General features: G+C 40.8%; 1 protein-coding gene across 4 annotated transcripts in view; it reads right to left on the reverse strand.

Moving 5' to 3' along the window:
• Positions 1 to 3,134: 3,134 nt before the first annotated feature.
• Positions 3,135 to 24,819, reverse strand: part of THRA (thyroid hormone receptor alpha) — a 207,231-nt gene continuing 185,546 nt past the window's right edge. For all 4 annotated transcript variants that reach the window (XM_075845669.1, XM_075845671.1, XM_075845670.1 and 1 more), the window contains 3 exons: positions 18,216 to 18,362; positions 17,333 to 17,591; positions 3,135 to 16,840 (listed from right to left, as the gene is read on the reverse strand). In XM_075845669.1, coding sequence (XP_075701784.1) covers positions 16,590 to 16,840; positions 17,333 to 17,591; positions 18,216 to 18,362 — 657 coding nt within the window. In that variant the 3' untranslated portion in view covers positions 3,135 to 16,589. The remainder of the gene's footprint in view (positions 16,841 to 17,332; positions 17,592 to 18,215; positions 18,363 to 24,819) is intronic.

Raw genomic sequence — 24,819 nt, forward strand, 5'->3', positions numbered from 1 at the left:
GGGGTGGTCTATCTATGGAGCACTATATACAGGGGTGGGCTATATCTACAAGGGAGCTATATACAGGGTGGGCTATCTATGGAGCACTATATACAGGGTGGGCTATATCTACAGGGGGGCTATATACAGGGGTGGGCTATCTGTGGAGCACTATATACAGGGGTGGACTATATGTGGAGCACTATATACAGGGGTGGGCTATATACAGGGGTGTGGGACACAGTGTATGGTGCTATTATAATTAGAAGTGCAGTGTATGGCGCTATTATATTTAGGGGCGTAGTGTGTGATATAATGAGAACTTTATCTTTATTTGTAGGTGTAGAAATGTTGGAAAAGCGAGAAGCTGAAAACATCTGAGCGGCAAACTGCAGAAATGGGCTGTGACCGGGAGAAGTCATCATACGGGTCTGAACCGGATGGAGAAAAAGAACTAGAATCTGAGACGTCACCGGTGAGTCACTTAATGTAAATGTTTATTCTGCCTCTAATCAGCACTATAGTCACTATGATCTGCAGTGAGATGATGGGTGATATGATTATATGATATGATTTATTTTTTGTGAAACAGCAACTCCCAGCATATCCTTACCATTGTTCGGGCCATGCTGGGAGCTGTAGTTTTACGCCGTACATATATATACGGCAGGGGTTGCACTAAATTGAGCTGCATTTGTGCTGGTGTTGTATTTATGTACTAAGCTTTGTTCTGGTGCTGTATATATGTACTGAGCTTGGTTCTGGTGTTGTGTATAGAACTATATCGCTTATAAAATGTCCAAATGTTTTTATGCTAGATTTACATAAAATGAAATGTGGAAAAGAAATGACACGTCATTGATTGGTAGAGAAAACAAACACGGCGAGGGGGAAGGAGATGTCGGGAAAGAGGTTGGCTGGGGGGGGGGGGGGGGGCGCCAAACTGAATCTTTGCCCCGGGTGATGGAGAACCTAGCTATGCCTCTGGTTTCATGAATCTTTTAGGTTGGTCTATGGGTTCATGAACTATACAAACCATGGAAAGTGTAATGGAGCCTTATCTCATCGATTACTAATCATAGGTCAGGGTCAAGCTGAGATCTCTGCCTATTTTTGTCAGAATCTGTAAACTCACCATTCTACAATGGCTTCTGCTTTACCTGCTATATACTGGCTCATAAAAAAAAAGTCAGCTACTGAGCATATCCAGACATATGAATATAAGAGGAATCTGTAAGAGCACAAGATACTTGAGATAAATCTGTGTTTATGAGAGATATACATTTTCCTAGACATTATCTTTATTAAATCATGGATAACCCCCTTTAAGAATGGAAAGTTGTAATAAATGTAGCTCATTGGCGGAGCAGCTGTGACATCTGGGAGAGTCACAGGTGGGAGATCACATGTGTAGGCATAGCAGACCTGTATTCCTAGCCTGTCTTCCCAGTACTGATGTGACTGTAGTTTCCACTAGAATTTAATAGAAAGCAGCGTATACAATATTTTAATAATATGGCATGTCTTCATTGTAGCGGTCACCAGAAAGTTGTAAGCAAGATACTTTAAAAATATTAAAGGTGCTATATTTTAGTGTTATGTGGCATTACTTGGGCAGTGTATGGTTGTATTTACATAGGCACTGTGTAGGGTAAGATGTAGTGTATAACGTCTGGCACCGTTTATAATTAGGAAATGTAGGATATCGTTATTTGCACACTGTATGAACGTACATTATATGGGGAGCCGCCAATAGTTGTTACCGCACAGGGCAGCGTAAGGCCGGCCCTGATAAAAGTTGGCCATGCATTTCATAACAGATCTCAGTAGACCGTTGTTTATTCCTTTTGTGGCATTGGATGAAGGTACTTTGCACTGCTCATGCTTGTAAATGAAGTATATCTGTAGTGGGGGATATCTAAAGTCTCTCTGATGTCAGTAACGTTCGTCCTGGAAGGGGTTTTATTTGGTTCAGTTAAAGTAATTATTAATACTACCGGGATGACCCTTTTCATACCATGCTGGATGGAGATTTAGGTACTAAGAAACCATACTTACTTGACTGCAGTAAAGTCTGTAATCCCCCAAATCCAGCAAACATACCGTATGTTCAGAACAGGCTTACCGTGTCTTTCCTGGGAGCCCCATAGGAATGGAGTGGTAGTGCACATGCTCGACCACCGCTCCATTAATTTCTATAGGGCTACCGAATATAGTGCTCGGCAGCCCCATAGAAATTAATGGAGCGGTGGACGAGCATGAGCACTACCGCGCCATTCCTATGGGGCTCCCATGAACGGCAAAGTAAGCAGGTTCTCGTGATCGGTGGTCGTCCCAGTAGTCAGACACCTATCAGTAGTCAGATCAGATATTTATCAGATATCCTGTGGATAGGTAATAAATATTGATTTTGTGAAGACCCCTTTAAATTATATAGGCCTCATTTATTTCTAAATATAAATATATATATATATATATATATATATATATATAAAGTCCGACCTTGCTGCGCATAGCAACCAATCACAGTGCAGCTTTCATGAAAGTTGAACTTGGATTGGGTTTTTTTTGCCCACAGCAACCAGACAGTTTTGATAAATGAAATACTATGTTCTCTCAATGTATGTCAAACTCCCTTTAAAGGGAACCATTCACATTGAACATGGTGTCTGATCTGCGGGAAACATGTTATAGAGCAGGAGGAGCTGAGCAGATTGATATATAGTTTTGTAGGCTTCGTCATTCTGGACTTAGTAGTCCGGTGGGTGGTCGTTCTCAGTGATTTACAGCCTTTCCTGTATGAGTGTGCATAGAGATCGCTGTCAATCACTGTGTAGGACCGCCCACTAGACTCCTAAGGTCAGAACGAGAAGACGTTTAGATCACTAAATTACAAGTTATGCTGAATCTTTTCCCACAAAACGATATACCAAGCTGTCAGCTCCTCCTGTTCTATACCATACTGCTCGCAGAATGTTAAACGTGGAGTGTTTGACATATTGAGAGAACATATGGCTTTATTTATCAAAACGGACTGGCCTTGTTTTCGACAGCAATTAATCAGAGCTCAACCACAATCCTTCAATATGTTCATAAGACATTCATGCCCATATTGTCGCGCCCTACCCGATGCAAAAGAAAGACATGACACAGAATGCATTGCAACACGTAATTACAAAGCTTACAATTTATTGGTGGAAAGGACATTCGGGCCTCGAAAAACGGGACCATAAAAAAAAATAAACAAAAAAGCATGTTGGGAGGAATACCTAGAAAACAGGGTACAACATGGTTTAAGGGAGGGGGAGATTTCGGAGGGTAATTGACAGAGGGGGCGTGGAGGTGGGTGGGTAGATTACTCATCCCCCTACCTCTATTCTCACCACCCTCCTGCCATTGATCTGAGGTAAGTTGTGTGTGTATATGATGTTTAATATTAATAACTTAGCCTATTTTACTGAAGGAACAAAGCTTATAAAAACAAAAAACGTCAAAAGACAGGGGGCAACCAGCCTTGTCCGCACAGAAAATGTTACCACATTACCTAAAACCCTGAGCTTACACTCCCCCCAATGAACCATTCCACTACCAGACAGAAGAGCACAGCAGTGGCGTGGTCACTTAAGTGTTAACAAACTCTGTTACCCTTAGGTCCAGGCTGACTCCCCCCCAATCATAGAGCAATTCATTTCAAGAAATTTCAGGAGCGTAACACTATAGAGAAGTAGAGAAGGAAAGGGAGAAAGAAGACATTAAAAAATCCTAAATGTTAGCATGGCATTTTCATTTTTTTTCTTTTTTTAATACAGCATTTATAGGCTCTCTGCATATAAAGATTACAGTAAAAAAATAGACAGGCATTATTTCTTTGTAGGATGGGGGGGGGGGGGGAGGGGAACGGAGAGAAACTGGGGAAGAAAAGGGTTTGGGGGGAGTCCCTGAAAAGATACATAGACACAGACATAACTAGACGACAGTTAACCCCTTTTTATAACATCAACGCATAGATAAGATTGTAGAAGAGGCCGAAGTCACCCCTAATGGCATGAAGAGGGAAAAATATCTCGCATTTGGGGTAAACAATGCCGTGGGTTTATGCATATTCCCAAATTGAAACAAGCAAAACAAAAAACAAAGGCAAAGTCAATAAGAGAAGAATATACAGCCACTAAACTTCATATAAACTGCATATAAAGCATCGTAGAAAGTGCCCTTATTGCTCAGTCTCTCTCCAAGGTGATATCTGATGCCAGAAGGGCAGAGGGGTGGTAAAGACGAGAAGAAAGGGTCTGCTTTTTTTCTGGAAACCGCACCACTCCTGTCCATGGGCTGTCTGTGGTGTAGAGTCTTATCTCCATTCAAGTGCATGGGGCTGGACTGCAACACCAGACACAACCACATGGGCAAAAGTAGCGCTATTTCTGGGACAAAAAAAGCACACTCTTCAATAACAGCCAAATTCTTTAATATTTGCCCTAAATGAGAATTTTTTAGCCATAGTCTCAGGGAGGTGGCCACTTTGTAGTGAGAACTTAATTTAAGAAGTTCCAAAACATTTTCTGACTTCTGGAAAAGAATTGAATCAATGGTGCGTCAACGGGGATCCTCATGTTCTCAGCTGGCAGAGCCATACATAGGATTAGATGTATATTATCGACCCAGAGGGTTTGTTTTTTTCCTGTAAGGAGTCCAATAGTGTTCACTGAGGCGGTAAGCAGCACCTGGAGAGAGACTGGGGAATGCCGGCACACCATACATGTATGGGATATCAAGTTTAGGAAGTATATTTCCATCCTTTTATTTCTATAAGGCAGTGATGTCCAACTATATTATATGGTGCTATTAAAAATACAAAAGATGGTGGCCTTAGGAGTATTAGACTAAAGAGAAACGCATAGGACGACATAGTCAAATGACCCTGACAGTGTCCTCATCAGCTACTCCTTTAGGTATAAACCCAGTATTGCCATACCCTCTATATATTTATTTCTCTATAGGGGCTTTATGTGAAAAGAGAATTAAGAAAGTTATCTACAGGCCACTCTACAACATCATTATTAACTATCTAAGCCTGTTCTGATATCCTACAGTCCTGAGGTCACCCTATACTAGATAGGAGCTCAGCGCTGTATGAGTCTGTCCTGATGATCAGCAGTAATCCCCTTATACTATACATATGGCACAGGCTGAGCATATGGCATGTGAAGCCTTCGGGCTGTAGGAGATGGGGGTGTCAGGCCTGTTCAGTCCTAGTATATATATATATATATATCTCAATCCTAATATATAAAGTTCTTTAGTGTAAGCAACCGTGCCTGAGTCTAGGGAGAAGGGGTTAAGTAAAGGATTGGGCTGAGGACAGATAAGGCAATATAGATGGGTTGTGCAGGTCAGTGGTTGGGGCATCAACCTGGTATTTGGGAGAAGTAAAAAGTGCCGCATAAAAGGGGATTCGTATTAACCCCTTAGAACCTGCACAGCCAGTCACCAACCATTCAATACTTTTTGAATTTATAAAGATTAACCTACTTCTAATGACCTATAGAAACTAAGTGTTTAGTTAATTTGGTCTTTACTTTCCTGAAATCACACTTCCTGAACAAGCAGAGGTTTCTTTGAGGCAAACATATGGAATCAAAGAGGGGATCTAAAATATGTGGGTGGGGATGGGATTGGGGGGGGGTCTATCACCTAAATGGTGCTGATGAACACAACACAAGAATCCCTTTGGTTAAGGGCAGTGAGTTTACAGCAGAGGACGTCTGCTGGTGGAACAAACAAGTCAAAATAATAAAATAAAAAGGAAAAACAAAGCAAAACACAAACATGAGACCACCGGGAATCCTAATATAGGACCTAGAGGATTACACCTTGCCACTCCTGAGGGCGACAGAGATACCTGCAAAATGATTTTTTTTCGATATTAACTATGGAATATTGTAAGCAAACTGAACCATGCAGAGGTAGGTGGAGGGAAAGTAAATATGTTGCTTGCTTATTCAGAACGTTTGATGAAGAAGAACCCCAAGTGGGAGTAAACATGACCCCCTGCATGTAGAACAAGACATAACAGCACCCACTTCATTGATGGAATAAAAGGCATTATGAAAACTCACAACCCCAACAAAAACTTGAATAAAGCATCCCCGAGTGCCGGGGGGTGTTTAACGGCATAGAGATGAAAGTGGCACTGCGGCGTCACAGGTGACTAATAATAAACCTGCAGACCGATCAGCAGATGGTGCAGACATAACAAGCTCAACTGCGAGAATAGAAACACCACTAATGCGTTCTGTAGGAACTGAGGTGCAGGTAAATGCTGGTGTGTGAAACGACTGACACGGTTTACACTACAGTGGGTTAAAAAAAAAAAGACCTGTACTCAGGGAAATCTCAATAGTAACTCGTAAATCAACGTTCTGCATGTCACTGGCTTGGTAAAACAAGTCAGCAGTGCACAATTTGTATGGGGTTTCTCAATTTGGCCACTGGAGGGCACTGTTTAATGTCATCAAACGGACGATAGCGCTCTATAAAACTACATTTAATTCTAATATGTCTCCACTTCATTTATTATTAAAGTGGACCTGGCTCTCCTGACACGTCTCTTCTAGCAAAACCTGTATTCCTCATTAACAAACAAAGTTGGAGCAAGTTGCCTTAGAACTTTGCATTGCGTCGTTCCTCAGTTATTCCACCTGGAAATGTATGAATAAATTAAGAACTTGAGGTGATCATTCCCATTGTAAACAGGGACAGCACTGATTGGACAGTTTCAGAGTGTGTGTATAGACGCACCCCCTTGACAGGGAGAATGGCAACACCCAGTTTTCCATTTTTTCATACATTTCCAGGAGGAATAACAGAACGACGGCACAACACAGAGCGCTAAGAAAAGATACTCCAGCATTGTTATTTAACGGGGAATACAATTATTTACTAAAACAGACATGTCAGGAGAGAAAAGAAGGCAATAAAAAATATTCTACTACTAGGTACATCTCACCATATGAAGCAGACAACCCCTTTAAAGTAGATGTGGCACTAAAACGCCATTCTTTATATATTCCCCCCGCTGTATTTCTAACGTCAGTCTTAAACTAAACTACATCGGTGTGAAATGCGCCAAATTTATTAACCGGTGCACATTTGACGCATCTTTGGCTGTCCAAGCGACACAAATGCTAATCTATACCTGTAGTGACCAGGGGCGGATTTTCCGCATAACTTACGCCAATTTCTGGTGTAAGTTATTCTCAATCTGTTTGTCCGCGGGAGGCCCTGCCCCTCCCACTTTTCTCACCACGTTTGGAAAGTGGCGAGAGACGTAAACCGGCACAAATCTTAGCGCAAATATGGCTTGCGACAAAATTTGCGACTTTTGAACGCCAGAAAACTGGCATAAGTCCTTTAATATATTTATATATGTACTTTAAATGAAACACAAAGCCACATCATATCTGCCGTCATCCTCATCTATATGAAAAGATACATATGTACCAGGGGACGAAGGTAAATCTATGGATCGTGTTCCTGTCGACAGACCTCTACGTGCCGTTAAACAACCCTAAAAGATAAATACATCGACAATTGCATTAACTAATATCAATTGTTTTCATTAGAGAGTCACTGAGCTTCAAATGCACTTCTCATCATTTTATGAGCAGGCCCAATAGTCATAAGAATCGAGCCATCTTAAAATTCATCACTGGACCTCAAATAACATTTTATATTTCTAGAACTACATTAAAATATCCATTATCTAAATTGCCTTAAAAGGAAGGAATTACAAAAACATTCAATAGGTCGTATAGAAATTATATAGATGAAATGTGTCAATATGGGGGGTATTCAAGTGAGAATGGCTGATAAAAGAAAAAAAATAGCTTGCATGCATATTATAAAGGTTCCATTACGGATTAGGGACATAAAAGCTGCCCACAGAGAACGTGATTGATGTTCCTAAGTTTGTCTGAATGACTGCTCATTGCAATGTATGAAGTAGCGCATACCAGTCAAATGAATGAGCGGTACAGCAGATCTATGGGCAGCTTCACCACTACAGTTGTGATTAGCAGCTGTTTTGTGCAAGGTGACTTGTATTTTATGTGTAATGTGCCTTTACATCTGTAACGTGTGCATAGTTTATGTACCAATAACTAAAACAAACAAACAAAAAAAAAAATGCTGCATTTTTACTGCTCAAGTGCTTTGGGCAGCATTTTCCTTGTGAACGGGTCACACTATATGAGGGGAATGTAGACATCGCCTTTTTTAACCCAGTGTAGGTGAACACCACTTGCATAGCTGTAGCACTAAGCGCTGCTTGGTTACCCTCTACATGCGTTGGGTAAGAAAAGTGGGTTGGAGCAGTGACCCTATTCTCAGATGGGTTCTAGTAGACAGTGGAGAGTAATGTTTATCGTGCCTAATTGCCTCTTGTAGCATAACTTTGCTGCACTTGGCCTAAAGAAGAAGTCCACTGCTTATAAAAGTCTCTTTTATGGGTTTAAAAATGTGTTTTTTTCTTGGGCCAAGTTCTTAGTAGGCGAAGTGACCGGTATTACCGAGACAAACCTCTGTGCCTATGCCGACAGCAAATTCTGCCACTCAGGATAGGATAGCACAGACCAGCGTTATCATAGGGGCACTGGGCTTTATAGCAACCAATCTGAATTTGGCATTCATTAGGCCTTAGTGTCACTATGATAATACAATCATAGCACAAAGAAAGAAGTGTTGTCATGGGTACGCAGTCCAAATAAATATTTTTTTTAGGTGACCCATAATTTCATACATTGAACGCTTGGCTCCCAAACAAGGTATTCAAATGTTGCATTTGTAAAGCATGTGGTATATATGGAGTTCACCTTTAAGGCCTACTCATGATCATTTCTTCAATGATTCATTCTATGATCTCGTCACATTAGCATAGGCGGATAAGGCTCCTAGAGGTGTACTCCTGCCAAAGGGGGTCAATACTTTTACTAGAAAATATAATCTGTCTATATGATATAAAGCAAGACATTGTCTTCTAGGCATAACCTTAAAGCCATATGGAAGCATATCTCATCAATTGGATGGCAGGTACATATGCATTTTAAAAGCCAGCAGCAACCGCAATGATTATGTGAGGGAATCCTAAAAACATTGCTGGTGCAGCAACTTTTTGATGTTAGGCCCTGGACCATGAATCCCTAATACTGAACAGTCTCTAACCTGAGTGAGGGCGGATAGGGGTAGTTGTGTAAAACATTCAGGCTGTCACCTGTGATAAGGGCGGTCAGGCTGGTAAAATATGGATTTCAGGCTCTTGATTATAATTATATGTATATATATATATATAAATAAAATCTATCAGCTAGAGGGAGTTACACTAAATGTGATGTGCTGAATAGACACTGAACATAGCTCCATGTTTCACAAGGAAAGATAAAATCTTAATACACACATTTTCTATCATAAGAACGATCTGTACCGCCTTTTGTGGCTCACTGCAGCAATGAATGGGTTAACTTGAAGGGATGAATAGACCTGCTTGAAAACCCGTAAAAAAAGCTTTTTTTTTTTTTCTTCTTCTTCTGCTTTGTGTTTCATATATACTTAAATATACAGATCCTCCCACAAGAAACTAAACCAAAAAACAAGGCTGAGATTGAGCTTAAAAGTTTTAACCCTGTGATTGATGACGCAGCTTATTTTTTGTTTTATAGTCTCTGCGCCTTAACCATTCCATGGCTGCAGATCACACTTTTAGAAACCTTGGAATGGTTACTTTTCTACATTCCGAACGTGACACAAAATGATAGGAAAAGGTCAAAATATAGCAACACAATGACCCCATGGACAGAATACGCATCTGTGTGTATGTGTATATATATATATATATATATATATATATATATATATATACACACACACACACATATATATGTACGTACGCACGCTTCTTCACTGATGAGAATAACAACTTGTACACAAAGTGAGTCAGGGGAGTTTAAGCAAAAACCGTTCGCTTTGTGTTTTCATACGTCACGAGACCCTTCATATCTATAGGATGATAAACAGCAACAGGGGTGAAGGAGGAGGGGTCTTAACTTGCGACTCCTATATGTTTCAACACGGGAGCTGTGTCTTATATTGTGTAATGATAAAGGTCCAGCGCCTTGAAGCATATAGGACCTGGGAGCGTTCGAGACAGAGGAGTGGATTCTGACCCGGAGAGAGACAAAGAGCGTGTGCAGTGTCCGTTAACCTCTTCAGTGCCACAACAGAATTTTCTAGCAGTGAAGAAGTTAATCTCACATTTAAAAAAAAAACAAAAAAAAACAAAACAGCTAAACGAGGATAAAACAAAAGAAATCTATATATAGCTATATTTCAATATATATCTTGAATAAACCATATCTGCAGGCCAGAGATCCAGGATGTATAAAGCGCTCTAAGAGATGAGTATTGACCCACCCCCGCATTACCAGTCATAGTAATACCATGCAGTTTTTCATTTTATATGTCGAACCATCTCCAGCAGGAAAAATGTGTAAGGGGGAGGAACATTTAACCACCAAACTGCCAGAAGTCTCCTGAAAGCAGATAGGTTAAAGAAAGTCAGAATATCCCCTTCCCCATGGTACCCACCATTATACATTACAAATACTAAGACTATGAAGAGGTGGTGGTAAGGGGGTGCCTCATATACCCCTAACCCCTTCACCCCTGTCCTATGTAACAAAAAAAATGAAAACAAATACAAAAAAATATCTTCCACTCTTGTAAAATGTGACGTCTTGTAAATTATGGCCAACATCTGTTTAACCCCTCATGTAACCCTCCGACACACATTTGGGGTTAATAGAAAAAACAAAAACAAACCGGAACGAAAATATAATCAAATTACTTTCCAAAAAACGCTGAAACAAAGGTTGGGTTAAGTCCTTGCTTTTGTTTGTGAGTCACGTAGGGATGGAGGAGGCACACTGTTGAGGTCTGTATGATCGTCTGTGGCTGAGACAGTCAGTGGGTTTCTCTTAATGCTGTAGACAGAGATATGAAGGAGCATTTGGTTGTCCCCCAAATTCATATTTTTATTTCTAAGTTCAGAGACTCTCCCGTCTGTCCACTCTGAAGCACGGCTCTTGTCCGTGTAGATCCTTTAAGTTTTCCAGCTGGTGAGAAATGACAATCCATTTACAGTTCCAAGTCCATATTTCTCACCGAGTCGGGACAGTGAGGTCGGCAGGAGAGACGGAGAAGGGTTGCGGTGGTTGAGGTATGAGTGTATGAAGGAAAAAAAAATAAACATCTTCCTGGTTTAATCTCGGTCGAGTGAGTAAAGTGTATATGTGCGAGGTGAGAGTGAGTTTGGCTTTCATACTCACTTCTCCCTTCTTGGCGGACCCATCACGCCGCCCTATTACTGTCAGTTAAAAGGTATTCCTCTGCTTAACATACTGAATGAACGGAAAAAGAAATATCCCAGAGAGAATTACATGTAGTGTCAAGAAGTTGGGCAAGGAGAGGACCATTTTCCTATTTCAATCTTGAAAGTTGATGGCATACAATCTTCAGAGTACATATGGAGCTAGAAGAGAGGAAGCAGGCTAAGCTCTTGGGATGTCATGGTCACGGAAGGAACATGTCACCTGTGTTGCAATCCGTTCCAGTGTGACCAGTGATCCGGGTAGGACAGAAAGAAAATACAGGTGGTTAGTAGTGGGCATTGCCACCTCCTCAGGGAAAAACATCTGTATCAGTCCAAGCTGTGGAGTTGGGAGTACACTGTATTAAAACAGTGAGGATATGCCCCAATGAGAAGCTGGTGGGTCTGTAAATTCGAGGTCTCTTGTAATGAAATAAGTATCAATCACGTAGCCTTGATGGTCTAAAAAAAATCCTAACAGGAAAAAACAAGCAATAGCTCTTCACCTGTAGCTCCCTCATCAACCAAATTTATAAAACCATCTGGCAGCAAATGGGTGAAAAGAAGAGGGGTGCAGTGACTCTCAGGTGAACAGGGGAGCACAATGTTCTATTAATTAGCCAAATCATCTCCCAATCCTTCTGTCAAGATATGTTCTTGTAAACCTCCTAAGCAGATGTAAAGGATGCATGGCTTCCGAAAATACTCCATATTGCTACCTGATGCAAAAATTAGCCTCAACCGGCCTACTGTTGAGCTATCCTCCATATGACCAATGACTTCCTCTCAAGCCACATCGCAGAAGAGCCTGACCCTGCCCTCCTTGATTGGTAGAGAGGGCATGTGGGCAGCAAAGCGACAATAAACTGAGTTAAAACATTAAAGGGGGTTGAGGGAGACAAACATACACTTGTAGTCACCTTAAAGGCATATACACAGAAGCACATATATACAAATATATACAGATTTTGTTTTCTTATTTAGAGTGTGCTAAGCACACAGGTTTGCAAAGACAAAGAGACAGACAGAAGGGGGGTAGAGGCGAAAGGGATTTTGGGTAAATTTAGCCAGGCCTCGAAGGCCTGGAAATTTTTTAATGTCCACTGAGTGGACCGGACCATATTTCTTTTTAACGTCAGTCCGCAGACGTTGAGCCAAGAGACATAGCTGTGTGCTCGGGGCCACTTTGGCAGTCGGCAGTGCAAAAGGCTGACCGTCAACACAGCCCAGAACCAAGAAAAACACTATTTAAAAAAAACGAAACAATAAAACCAACCCTCTTCATCCACTCAACAGCGGAGGTAAAACAGACGCAGAGCGTTTTTCTTTTTCATGTTGAGAGGAAATTTAGCACCACCCAGAACCAGAGAGAAGAAAGCAGCTTTTCAAATGCAAAGCTTATAAAATGCACCCCAGGCCGTAGCCATTACTAGGTACGAAAAATCATTGATCACCCCCTCCCGCTATCCCCTATAAGAAGAAATCTGCACCATACAATTGACTTCCCCATAGCTTAGCGTATTAACAATCAAGCTTTATCGTAAAAGTAACGAATTTATCCACAGATCAATGCTCATGATTCTCTCTGGTATTGGAATGACTTCAAGACCTATTCCCCGTACAACAGAAGATGTGAACTAAGCATAGGTTACTACAATCACACCCCTCCCCCCTAGCAGGTTCGTCTATTGCGACTCAGTTGGTACAATGATAAAACAATCCCAAATTATTACCTGTGCTTAGTTTTCATCTCTGTGACATCATAGATTCAAATGCAACATTGTTCTCCCCAGCTTTATGGCACAGAATTCCCTTTGTAGAACCATCCTCACGTTCAAATATTACAAATCCAAAACAAAATGTATGAATATTAGGGATTTATAAAAGGAAAAATGTCTCTAAACATGCAAATGTATCATTAATTAAGTGCTTCAATTATTCGGCTTTTGGAAGAGAAAAGGGAAAATCTGCCTGCGGAAAATGTTGAACCCAAAAACACTCAATTATAAAAAAAATTAAAAAAATAGGTCATGGTAATAGTTGGGAGGGGGGGGAGGGGGGGGGGGATAAGTGCTATATTTTTAATAGCCAAAATGTATTTATTTGGGTGCAGGATTCAGTATCAGTCATTTGAACTCCTAAGGGTATAGGATTTAAAGTCTAAACTATGCTAGGACTTGTGGTAGTGGCATAAAAAATATATCACGTCAGTTTTTACCTTGTGCATTTTCCCTGTTAGACGTAATAGGGAACAAATGGCACCAAAATGCCAGGGATCAGGGAATGCAGGAGGCTCTAAAATAGTTATGTATCAATACCACAAAATGTGAATGAGATTTTTTAAAGTCCCATTTACACACATGTAATATCTGTCCTTTATAGTTAAAAGAAACCTGCCAGGCAGAACCTGGCATCCAAACTGTGGTCAACACGTTAGGCCCTGTTCACGTCGGAATCAGCACCAAAAAATGGCCGAAATTGTCCCCCATTGAATTTAATCTATGATCGTGGGTTTTTTCCCCGGTCGCTCACGGGAAAAAAAAGCGGCACGTCCTTTCTTGACGCGGTTCCGTCTCTGACCTCACACTGAAATCAAAGGGAGACAGAAAAACATGCGTCGCTCATTTTCCGTGGCGTTTTTTGCCCACAGTCTTTGCATTAGCTGGAATGGCCACAAAAAAAGTGCAGGCAGGTCAAAATCGGTCTCAAAATTCCTAAAGGAATTTTGAGGCAGATTTTTCCTGCCTGCAAAAAAAACTCTGTGTGAACTAGGCCTTATAGAGCAGGAGGAGCTGAGCAGATTTAAATATAGATTTGTAGAAATACACTCAGGATAACTTGCGTTTTATTAATTGAAATCCCTGGTCGCTTTAATGGTACGAGTCCAGAGGGCAGTCCTACTTAGTGATTGACACCTATTTCTGAGCCATGAGCATCAGCTAAATACAAATGACAACATCAATCTGCTCAGCTCCTCCTGGTCTATAACGTGCTGTCTGCAGATCAGACTCCATGTTCAACCTGGAAGGATCCCTTAAAAAATAAATAAAAAAAAAGTTTGAATGAGGCATACAGGCTGCACTATACTGACACAATCTAATGGAGGGAGGGAGACACTTTGTGCTGAGTATTAATATATAGTCTATAGATTGCCACAGTACACTAAAAATCAAGGGTGTATGGTTACCGTGTCAAATGACTCCATACAATGAGGAAGTCAAGGGCTATAGTCCAAGAATACTGTCTAAGTGCACAGAACGGCTGACTCCACAGCTAAGGAGGACTCGCTAGTTTTGCCTCATTGGGTAAGGTACACTAGAAATGTTTTTTTATTTTAGTGCTAATTGGAGAATGCATCATACTCTCAAAAAGGTGTCCCAAAAATGGAAACGACCAAGTCTACAATAGATATGGGTTTAAATAAAACTAAAAGAAAATTAAGTGCTGATTTTCATTGAACTTATTAGGGAACTAAAACATTCAAACATTAATTGGAAACGATCATTGGTAAGAAGTGCTTTCTGCAAAGTGCAAGAAGATGGGGATTGGGCATAGTTTAGGTCTACAATGAAAACAGGATTTCCCCATCTGTTAGAAATATTGGCAAAGCAACTCCAAAAAAAGGGTTTGTAAATAGACAATGCTGGCTATACAGTAAGGCCTGAAACTTCATAAAGCCATGTAGGATCAGATCATGAAAAGATCCATCATTGTAGGGTGCAAGAGCAGCAAAGAAGGGTTAATATCTGCAATAATGGCATTTAAAAGTGCTTCTTAGAAACATTTTTGGTTTGTATAGCTGCAGTGGGTTCCTGGTTTTCCGCATGGCAGTGTAATAAGGACAGTGAGGAGATAAAGGGGAGACTTTGGTGCAATTATTTAACCCAAGCGGGCATGTGTGGGGTGATTTTTATAAACCGAGGTTGCCATAGAGGGAATTCTGTGTGTTGGTGTAGAAATCTCTAAATCCCCTGGCTTCCTCAGTGTTAATAAGGAAGGCCTAACATTTAACCCAACTCACTTTGTATAGGTTAATTCAGAGGCTGGGGAAGATATATATCTGATTAAGCGATATATCTATATAAAGTACCGATTTGCAAAGATGCAACATTCTGAATTCTGCTACCTACATCAAATATCACTAGACTTCATCAATTCAACACACTAAGGTTCTGCCGGCTATGCTGCCTGCTACCAAAGATATATCCTTAGACACTGGACCATGAAGAATCCTTTTGAGACCAGCTTCGGTTTTGAGGTCTTGACCACTGCAGGGCTTCACCTTGGTCTAGATTATATCCCACTTTATATGGAAGGTGAGCACATGGCTTTTGAGTTAATATATAATGTATACATATATAGATGTACAGCATAATCAGATATATATTTTTAGATATTCTACACCTAAGGATCAGCGTGTAAGTGCTCTGTTCTGTAACAAATCCTCGGCTCACAGAAATGGGACAAGTGGACAATTTGCATTTTACAGGCCGGAGACCGGAGAGGGGACGACCCACTTCCTCGTGGTGGACACACACAATGTGTACAAGGCAGATCTAGCCAAGGAAGGAGCTGACTTTATAGTCATTCGGTGGTCCGGAGTCTGCAAATGTCTCATCATAATACGGCCAAGCACTACCTAAGTTGAAGTCTTTGTCTCAAATCTTATATATATATATATACATACATACACACACACACACACACACACACACATATATACACACACAGACAAACATTATATATGGTGGGGGGGCAAATAGAACATTTAGCATTGCTTATAACTTTTACCCTTCCCATATTCAACTTTATGTCACCCAGACAACATTCACTGGGTGAACATTGATGAGGATGATGATAATGATGAATTCTTGGGTTTTAGTGTACCAAAATATTTTCAGACGCATCAATGAAAAAGGTGACTGCTTGCATCTTAAGATAGCTGGATGACAGAAAAGAAGAAGCCTTAAATCCTTGTTCCTTTGTGTATGCCAATATGGTGACTGAAGATCTGCTGCAGAATGATTTCAACTTGGTAGCTTCCGTTCCTGTTTAGTGCTGGATTTCGATGGCAGTTTTCAATAAAAAGCCACTCATCTTTATCCTTCTCAGGGCATGAGAGCCTTTGGGGGTGGCAGGTTGAAATAGAGCCGAGCGATTTCCTTTCCTCTCTACCCTGCTCCATTGCCCCTTAGACTTCCTGGTCCTCGAACACCTCAAGAAAGAGGGGTGGAAAGAGCTCCGTGGGGCACTCAACTTTCATATGCAGGAAGCGACTGGCATGGCAAGCTCCGATCATGCGCAAGTCAGTCACTTTCATCAGGAGCTTAGGCCAGAAGTGGGGAATGTTGTGTTTGCGGTGGTTGATGTAGTGTTCAAAGGCGAGGAGATACGTCTCCTGACATTTTTCTATCTTGTCTGTGCAGATCAAACCTGTTCGATCTAGGAAAGGAGAGAAAGGACTTAGAATTCAGTCTGGTTTCCGGTCAGGAGTTCTTTTTCTATAATAGGCTGTGCAATGTTCTAACAGGTTTATATTATAACTGTGAAGCAAAGTGTATATTTTTTTTTAGATGGTTTTACTTGCTCTTTACTTATACTACACATATAGAAGGCCATGTATATGACTGAGCTTCATTATGCAGATGACATTTTGTAAGCATCATACTTGGCTCACGTCCACCATTTTTTTTTTCTACTCCTCTGAAGAAAGGTGCAGTTTATGAAAAATGTTGTGCAAATTGCAACAAAAAGATCCACAAAACTGGCACGTGTGAATACACGCTAACTTCTCTCACTTTATTTACTGAAACAGGATTTAGTGGATTTTTTTTTTTAAGAAAGGGACTCCCTTGCATATTCATCCCAGGGCAGGTTCTCATTTATGCCAGGCTGAGTGCTCCAATTGCATTTATTAAAGGGAATCGTAATCACCTGAGGACATGAGTAAGACAGCTTGCAGCAGAGCCACTTCTGTGTCATCAAGATTGAATGCAGACAAAGATCGTCCCAAGTCAAATATGGCATCAGAGACCACCCCTAGTCCTCCGTTCTTTAGCTGTTCTCGCTTCACTGCCATCTCACCACTCAGTGTTAGGGTCTCGCTGTCTGGATCATAACGCACAGCAGCCCGGAGAGACATGATCTCCATACAGCATCCTTTCAACAGGATGATCTGGTCTTCGCAAGGTAGCTGCAAATAAAGGCAAAGGTTAAAACCGTTAACACAGAAAATGTGTTATACAATTAGCCTATGGAATTATTTTTTTATATATATCAGCTGTTATCTGCTTTTACAATATCATTAGTCTAAGGCAGTGGTCACTAACTTGTGGCTCTTCAGCTGTTGAGAAACTACAATTCCCAGCATCCCCTGACAACTGGAGGCTGTCAGGGTATTCTGGGAATTGTAGTTTCTCAGCAGCTGAAGAGCCACAGGTTGGAGACCACTGCTTTAAGGGCTCATGCACATGGCTGTATTATAGATATGTGTTATACAGATCCGCAATGTGGTGCCCAATACACTAAAGGTCCATAAAGTACCTCTGTTACCTTAGTTTTAAGGAGTCACACTGAGGTATTTTTCTCATGGATTCATACGAAAGCCTTGAGAAAAAAAAAGTAGAATACCATATTATGGAGCAATACTTCTGGGGTATATTACAGTGCCACCCAGAGGTGTTAAAGAGGATCCACATTTTTGGTTATGCCAATTTGTAAAATCCATGTTCGTATAGAGCTGTACAGACCAATATGTTTATGCCCCTTTGGCCGTTCCAGCCTCAATAACCAATTATTTTCCACAACAGTCAATTACCTCAGAGAACATAGGCAGTTTCTTGGCAAAGTCCACCACTCGAGTAATCGCAGGGGTGATTATTTTGGTGAACTCGCTGAAAGCTTCCAGATCAACTTTATCGCCATCTGGCATTGACGCCATGGGAGACTGCCCTATGTCTTCAGGCTTTCATGTCAGGTGGGAGAAGAAGAGAGAGACGAAGATGTCATGAATGTGTTTGTAAATAGAATAGAATAAATCAACAGTAAATGGAGAATGAAGAGCAAAATTAGGTTTATAAAAAAATGAAGCAAAATGTTGTATTCTATATATGAAAATGATATATAAAAAGTAACAAAAATAAATCTAGAGCTGCAGATTATTTGTTTGCCTGTGTTTTATCCTGCAGAGGGAGCTCTTCATCCAGGCAGGACAACAGTAAGGGAAAGAGAGCGTGTATGATCCACGTGACGGAGAGAGGAGGGAGTGGGCAGGCAGCATGGGAGGAAGGGAGGCATTGAGTAAAGGAGCCGCAGCTCCCAGCTGCTTCTATCCTTCTCCGACAAAATATACATGCGTGCGTCATGCAGAGGCCTGCAAGAACTATACTAATCTTATATGTGCAGGAATCCATGATCAAATTAACACCATCTAGGCATCAAGCAGTCCATTCCAAATTATAGGGTAACCAGCTGCGCGCTGTACAAATATCATTCACGAATACGCAGTGTTTCATGAATGGAAGAATTTCAATGCACACCTGTATCCACAAAAAAGCATATACTATACAAAAGAAAGGCCTGTACCAAAATAGATAAAATGTCCAGCCCAGAAATGACACGGCAGAGCATGCACTTGTGTGAATTTCTAGAATGTTCTGCAGCACAGCCATATGGTGAGATATAGGAAATTTCACTGCAAGTAAAAGGAGGCGTTACTGGCAGAAACCTAACACTGCAGCGGGAAGAATGGAGCGTGAACTGCTCCATACACATGTGGCGGGGAAAGTTTGTGAACTGTTGAAAAACAAGGCGAGGGATGGCATACTCCAGGCATAGAAGTATTGCCAAATAGTAGTACAATCAGCAGTGTGCAAGGATGGCATGTAATACCTATTTTATGAAACCTGGTCGTACTGGCACAGAAAAGTATCTCAGTGACAGATCTGCGCACAACAAATACATTCCCACCAACCTCTGCACGGCTGCTTCTATTTATACATGCCAGGCAGCAGGTTTCTAACGTTTTTCAGTGTATCTTGCACACTGAAAATTGACAGCTGGGAGTTTGCCAATACCCATTTCCGACTATGGTGTGTCTGCACATCCTGACCCTTGTGCTACTATGTATTACTATATGTACATTTTTATCCTAGTATGTCAACTAAATGCAGCAATTTGCTTTAGTATTCTATAGGTGCACAAAACTATACAAAATACGTTTTCTAACAGTGACAGACATGGGCTTTGTCACACCTGAGCTTCCTGCCAACAAATAAGAACCTATACTGTAAGGTTCAGCAAAGTTTGCAGGAATCTACTTGGTTCACATTTGCGTAGTGCCTTCCGTTTTAGCGGATCCGTCCAAATTGAAAAAAAACAAAAAAAAAAAAAACGTACACCATACCGGATGCCAGCCTGAAAGAAATGGAAGGTAGAACCTTCCTTTTTTTGACTGATCCCTTACCTTCCGTTTATATCAGTTTGGCATCAGTTCTGATCTGTTTTTATTTAAAACAAATATTTTGTGTGTCATTTTCATTCTGCGCATACGCATTAATAAAAACAGATCCACTAACCGTACAGATACAAATGAAAGGCATATCCATTTGTATCTGTCATCCATTGACTTCAATGTTAAAAACTCCTTTCCGTAATTTTGGATGGAAAAAATAGCTCAGTGGACTACACTATTGCTTCCATCAAATAAACTGAAACCTGACTGTACGGAGCATAACTAAGCACAACTGCTGTTAAAACAAAACTCATTAAAATCAACCTTTATTTCCATTCTTCTGCTCCTCTGACTGAGCAGAAAAACGGAAATGGACAACACAGGTGTGAACAAAGCCTTAGATGTTACTTGTCAGCAGCTGGTAACAGAGACTGGGTTGAGATGGAAGAACTACTCCCTGTCATTTCCTGCTATTAGATCAGCAACTGGATTCCCGTTTAAATCACATAAGTTTTTCAAAAACTTTTGTGAAACATTGAATTCCATTATTTGTATATGCACACAGGGATTCTCCTACCTGCAAAGCACTAAATAATCTATAACAATTCCCCAACACCTGCCCGTATTAATATAGTAGATAATTCTGGCTGCAGCTAATGGGGAAGTCAGTGACTGTATTTCTCTATGCAGAATCAAGCATACGATGAAATAAATTCAGAGAATATACTGAAAATTGAATAATGCTAAATTCTTAAGAAAAGAAACAAGTGCAATAATTTACAATGAAAATAAAAAAATACACGTATTTACGACAACATCGACATAAAAAAAACAACCATTCCCAAAGATTAATTCAGAAAATGTATGGCTGATGGGTAAAAGCCATTTCTAAATCTGGTCGTACCCAGACCAACAATCGATATCTCCGTGCCAATGGTAACATGGTGAAAAAAAAACATGGGGAAAGAGGTTTATAAGATAAGTTACTATGTGTGTTACACAAGCACCTATGCACATAGACCTCATAGAGGTCCGGATTTTACTTAATTGCTAAACATGGCTGCTTTGTACAAGGCATGTTATACTATAGACAACAGCCTATTCTATTCAAAACTGCACTATAAACGCTTACTCTCCCCTAGAAATATAAGAACTACAAGTCTCAGGATTCCCTACAGGGTCAGGAGGTCAGTGGTGTGATGACCTGTGCATCCTTGTTGCCCACTGTCACACTTTCCAGCAGGCTGTGCTGCTTTGCCAATGGGTGAAAGTATGGAGGGGTTTAACAGATGCCGTTTGCTCTTTCTGAGAGGTCACAGCCTCTCCATCTGCGCAGGATGTTTGCTTAAGGAAATCAAGAGATTCCCGGCTGTATCCTGCCATGCACACATATCAAAATCTGTGCTTCCCCCCGTACCTCGTTATATTACCCGTCTTATGTGCGTCCTGTAAACTGGGCAATGGAAGTATAGGGTTAATGAAGAATGCATGGTTTAAGTAGATGGCCACAAGTCTAAGTTCTGTTCCAAACCTATGTGCTTATATAAAGCACTCCCTGAATCTCTCCAATAAGTAGAAGGGCTCGTCCACACACAACGGAATTGCTGCAGAAAATTTCTGCAGCAATTCCGTTGAAAGTCAAAGGCTTTCCGCTGCGGCAAAAACGCACCTTTTCCTGCGGTTTTTACGGCAGAAAATTGCGTGGAAATTGCGGCGTTTTTCCCAATGTTAAGAGATGGAGACATCTCCTCTGAGAAACGCAGCAATTATGTACACATTCCGTTGCAGGAATTGACAAGCTGCGGTCGAAAAATACGCACCGCAGGTCAATTTTGGCTTGGAAATTTTACGCAGCATGTGGATGAGATTTGTTAAACCTCACCCACCATGCTGCTACAGTATTCTGCAGCGTTTATTCCGGCCAGAAAAAACACGGCAATTCCGTTACGTGTGGACGAGCCCTAATACATAATTCACACATATATGTTTATATATTGTTAGGGATGCTTACAGACAATAAAGTTTTGACATTACACAAGACAACCAATTCCTTCACCTAGAAGCTACAGGCTAAGGCCTCATTCACACTAGTGTATATCATATATGTATTAGTTCCATATTTGGCAGTCCTGAATACAAATCTAAGTTCGTCAAGGCAGTTTTGAATATGGCCATAAGTTTTGAGTTTTTCAAATATGCAGCATGTTCTATTGTTGTCTGCATTCATAGTGTATTTTCCCTAAAGTTGTCATCTGAAATAATGACTGATGTGCACCCTACTGCTACTTTTGAATTTCCTTCCATCAAATCTTAGGGTCAGTTCACACAGAGATTTTTTACAAGGATTTGGACGCAGAAACCGAGTTGGAAAATGCACCAAAAAATGGCCGAAAATGCCTCCCATTGACTCCAATGGGAGACGGAGGCGGTTTTTTTCCCGCGAGTGGAGAAACCGTCTCGCGGGAAAAAGAAGCGACATGCCCTATCTTCGGTCAAGAATAGTAATCTGCACACCTTGATTGTGTTCAAAAATAATATTTTTATTTGTTTATATCTCAGGATAAATGTCAGAGGCTTTGCGTGCAACGTCAACGTTTCGGTCGTGAGACCTTTGTAGGGCACTGAGCCGTACTGGGGACTCGATCTGCGTGAATTTTTGTTGGTAGTAGCGCTGCTATCAATTGTATATGGCGGCTGACCGCTCTTATCGGCGCCGAGTACCATGCACAGCAAAAATCCACCCGAAAACTGCAAGTTTCCCATCCCGATTACACACATAACCGTTTTCAAAGCTGCAACAAATAAGAAGGAAGATGTTACATAAGACCAAGCGGCAAAGCATTCATAAGGGAGACTGACGGCAACCCCTGTAAAAACTCAGTGTGTACATACCCTTAAAACAAAGTTACATCAGCATCCTCCCAACAGTATATGTTCCCACCAGTAACACTGACATAACGTTACCCATCAAAGAGACCCCAACAATCACACAAGCAACTGTGGCAAATGTCTATGTCATATGCATCTAAAATTGTTAAGGCCTCAGGCACATGGCGGAAAAGCTGTGCACAATGTCTGTATGGTTGCTCACGAGGTCCCTATTTTTCCTTATTATGAAGCTGCACTCAGCAGGTCGTCTTATGGCTTATAGATTATATAGTATTATTCATATTAGCAATCCGTACAACACAGATCCGTAATACAATTATGTGCAAGAGGCCTAAAATAAATATTTTTCAGGAAATTATATTTGAGAATCCAACTGCAAAAGGAAAGGGAACATAGAAAAATAAGTAAACACTTCCACTGTGAGAAGACAACTCAATACTATAGGTCTGAAAAAAAAAAAAAAAAAAGGAAATAGACAAAAAAGAACATTTGCACTAGGATCACTGAAACTGGACATCTAAGATGTGGAGGAAGGTATTACAAACGGAGTCTAAATTTAAGATCTTTGCAAATTACAGAACACCATATGAATGCCACCAAAGCAATGAAAGACTTGTTGAACTAGGTCTACAACATTCAGTCAAGCATGGTGGAAGATCAGGACACACTTTTCAAACAAAGAAGCTTGCGGACGTCCTCAGAACATGGCCACCCCCGAACTCGGACCTCAACGTCATTGAATGAGTTTGGGACTATTCAAATTGTAAGAAGCAGAAAATGACCCCCCAAACACATGACTGAATTTTGGGGGTGTTTACAAGAAGAATGGAAAGATATCCCTGCACATTTATTTGAAGAGTCTCCTGAATAGAATGGAACCCATGTACTTCAGTATATCAAGGACCGTATCCAGAGAGTAAGGACCGTATCTAGAGAGTTGTGGTCAATGATTCCTACTCTGAATGGTCCCCGGTTATAAGTGGTGTACCCCAGGGTTCTGTGCTGGGACCACTATTATTCAACTTATTTATTAATGATATAGAGGATGGGATTAATAGCACTATTTCTATTTTTGCAGATGACACCAAGCTATGTAATATAGTTCAGTCTATGGAAGATGTTCGTAAATTACAAGCGGATGTAAACAAACTAAGTGTTTTGGGCATCCACTTGGCAAATGTAGTTTAATGTAGATAAATGTAAAGTTATGAATCTGGGTACCAACAACCTGCATGCATCATATGTCCTAGGGGGAGCTACACTGGGGGATTCACTTGTTGAGAAGGATCTGGGTGTGCTTGTAAATCATAAACTCAATAACAGCATGCAGTGTCAATCAGCTGCTTCAAAGGCCAGCAGGATATTGTCGTGTATTAAAAGAGGCATGGACTCGCGGGACAGGGATGTAATATTACCACTTTACAAAGCATTAGTGAGGCCTCATCTAGAATATGCAGTTCAGTTCTGGGCCCCGGTTCAGAGAAAGGATGCCCTGGAGTTGGAAAAAATACAAGGAAGAGCAACGAAGCTAATAAGGGGCATGGAGAATTTAAGTTATGAGGAAAGATTAAAAGAATTAAACCTATTTAGCCTTGAAAAAAGACAACTAAGGGGGGACATGATTAACTTCTATAAATATATTAATGGCACATACAAAAAATATGGTGAAATCCTGTTCCATGTAAACCCCCCTCAAAAAACAAGTGGGCACTCCCTCCGTCTGGAGAAAAAAAGGTTCAACCTGTAGAGGCGACAAGGCTTCTTTACAGTGAGAACTGTGACTCTATGGAATAGCCTACCGCAGGAGCTGCTCACAGCAGGGACAGTAGATGGCTTTAAAAAAGGCTTAGATAATTTCCTAGAACAAAAAAAATATTAGCTCCTATGTGTAGAAATGTTTTACTTCCCTTTTCCCAGCCATTGTTTGAACTTGATGGCATGTCTTTTTTCAACCGTACAAACTATGTAACTATGTTTGTGTAAATGAGGCCTAAAAGGCAAGACCCCTAACTCCAGAGATCACCATTGAGATACATCTCCTGGCTGTAGAGAGAGATGGCAGTAAACATGTAATATGCCT

The sequence above is a fragment of the Rhinoderma darwinii genome, chromosome 13 (assembly GCF_050947455.1).
Source record: "Rhinoderma darwinii isolate aRhiDar2 chromosome 13, aRhiDar2.hap1, whole genome shotgun sequence".
Classification (NCBI taxonomy): Eukaryota; Metazoa; Chordata; class Amphibia; order Anura; family Rhinodermatidae; genus Rhinoderma; species Rhinoderma darwinii.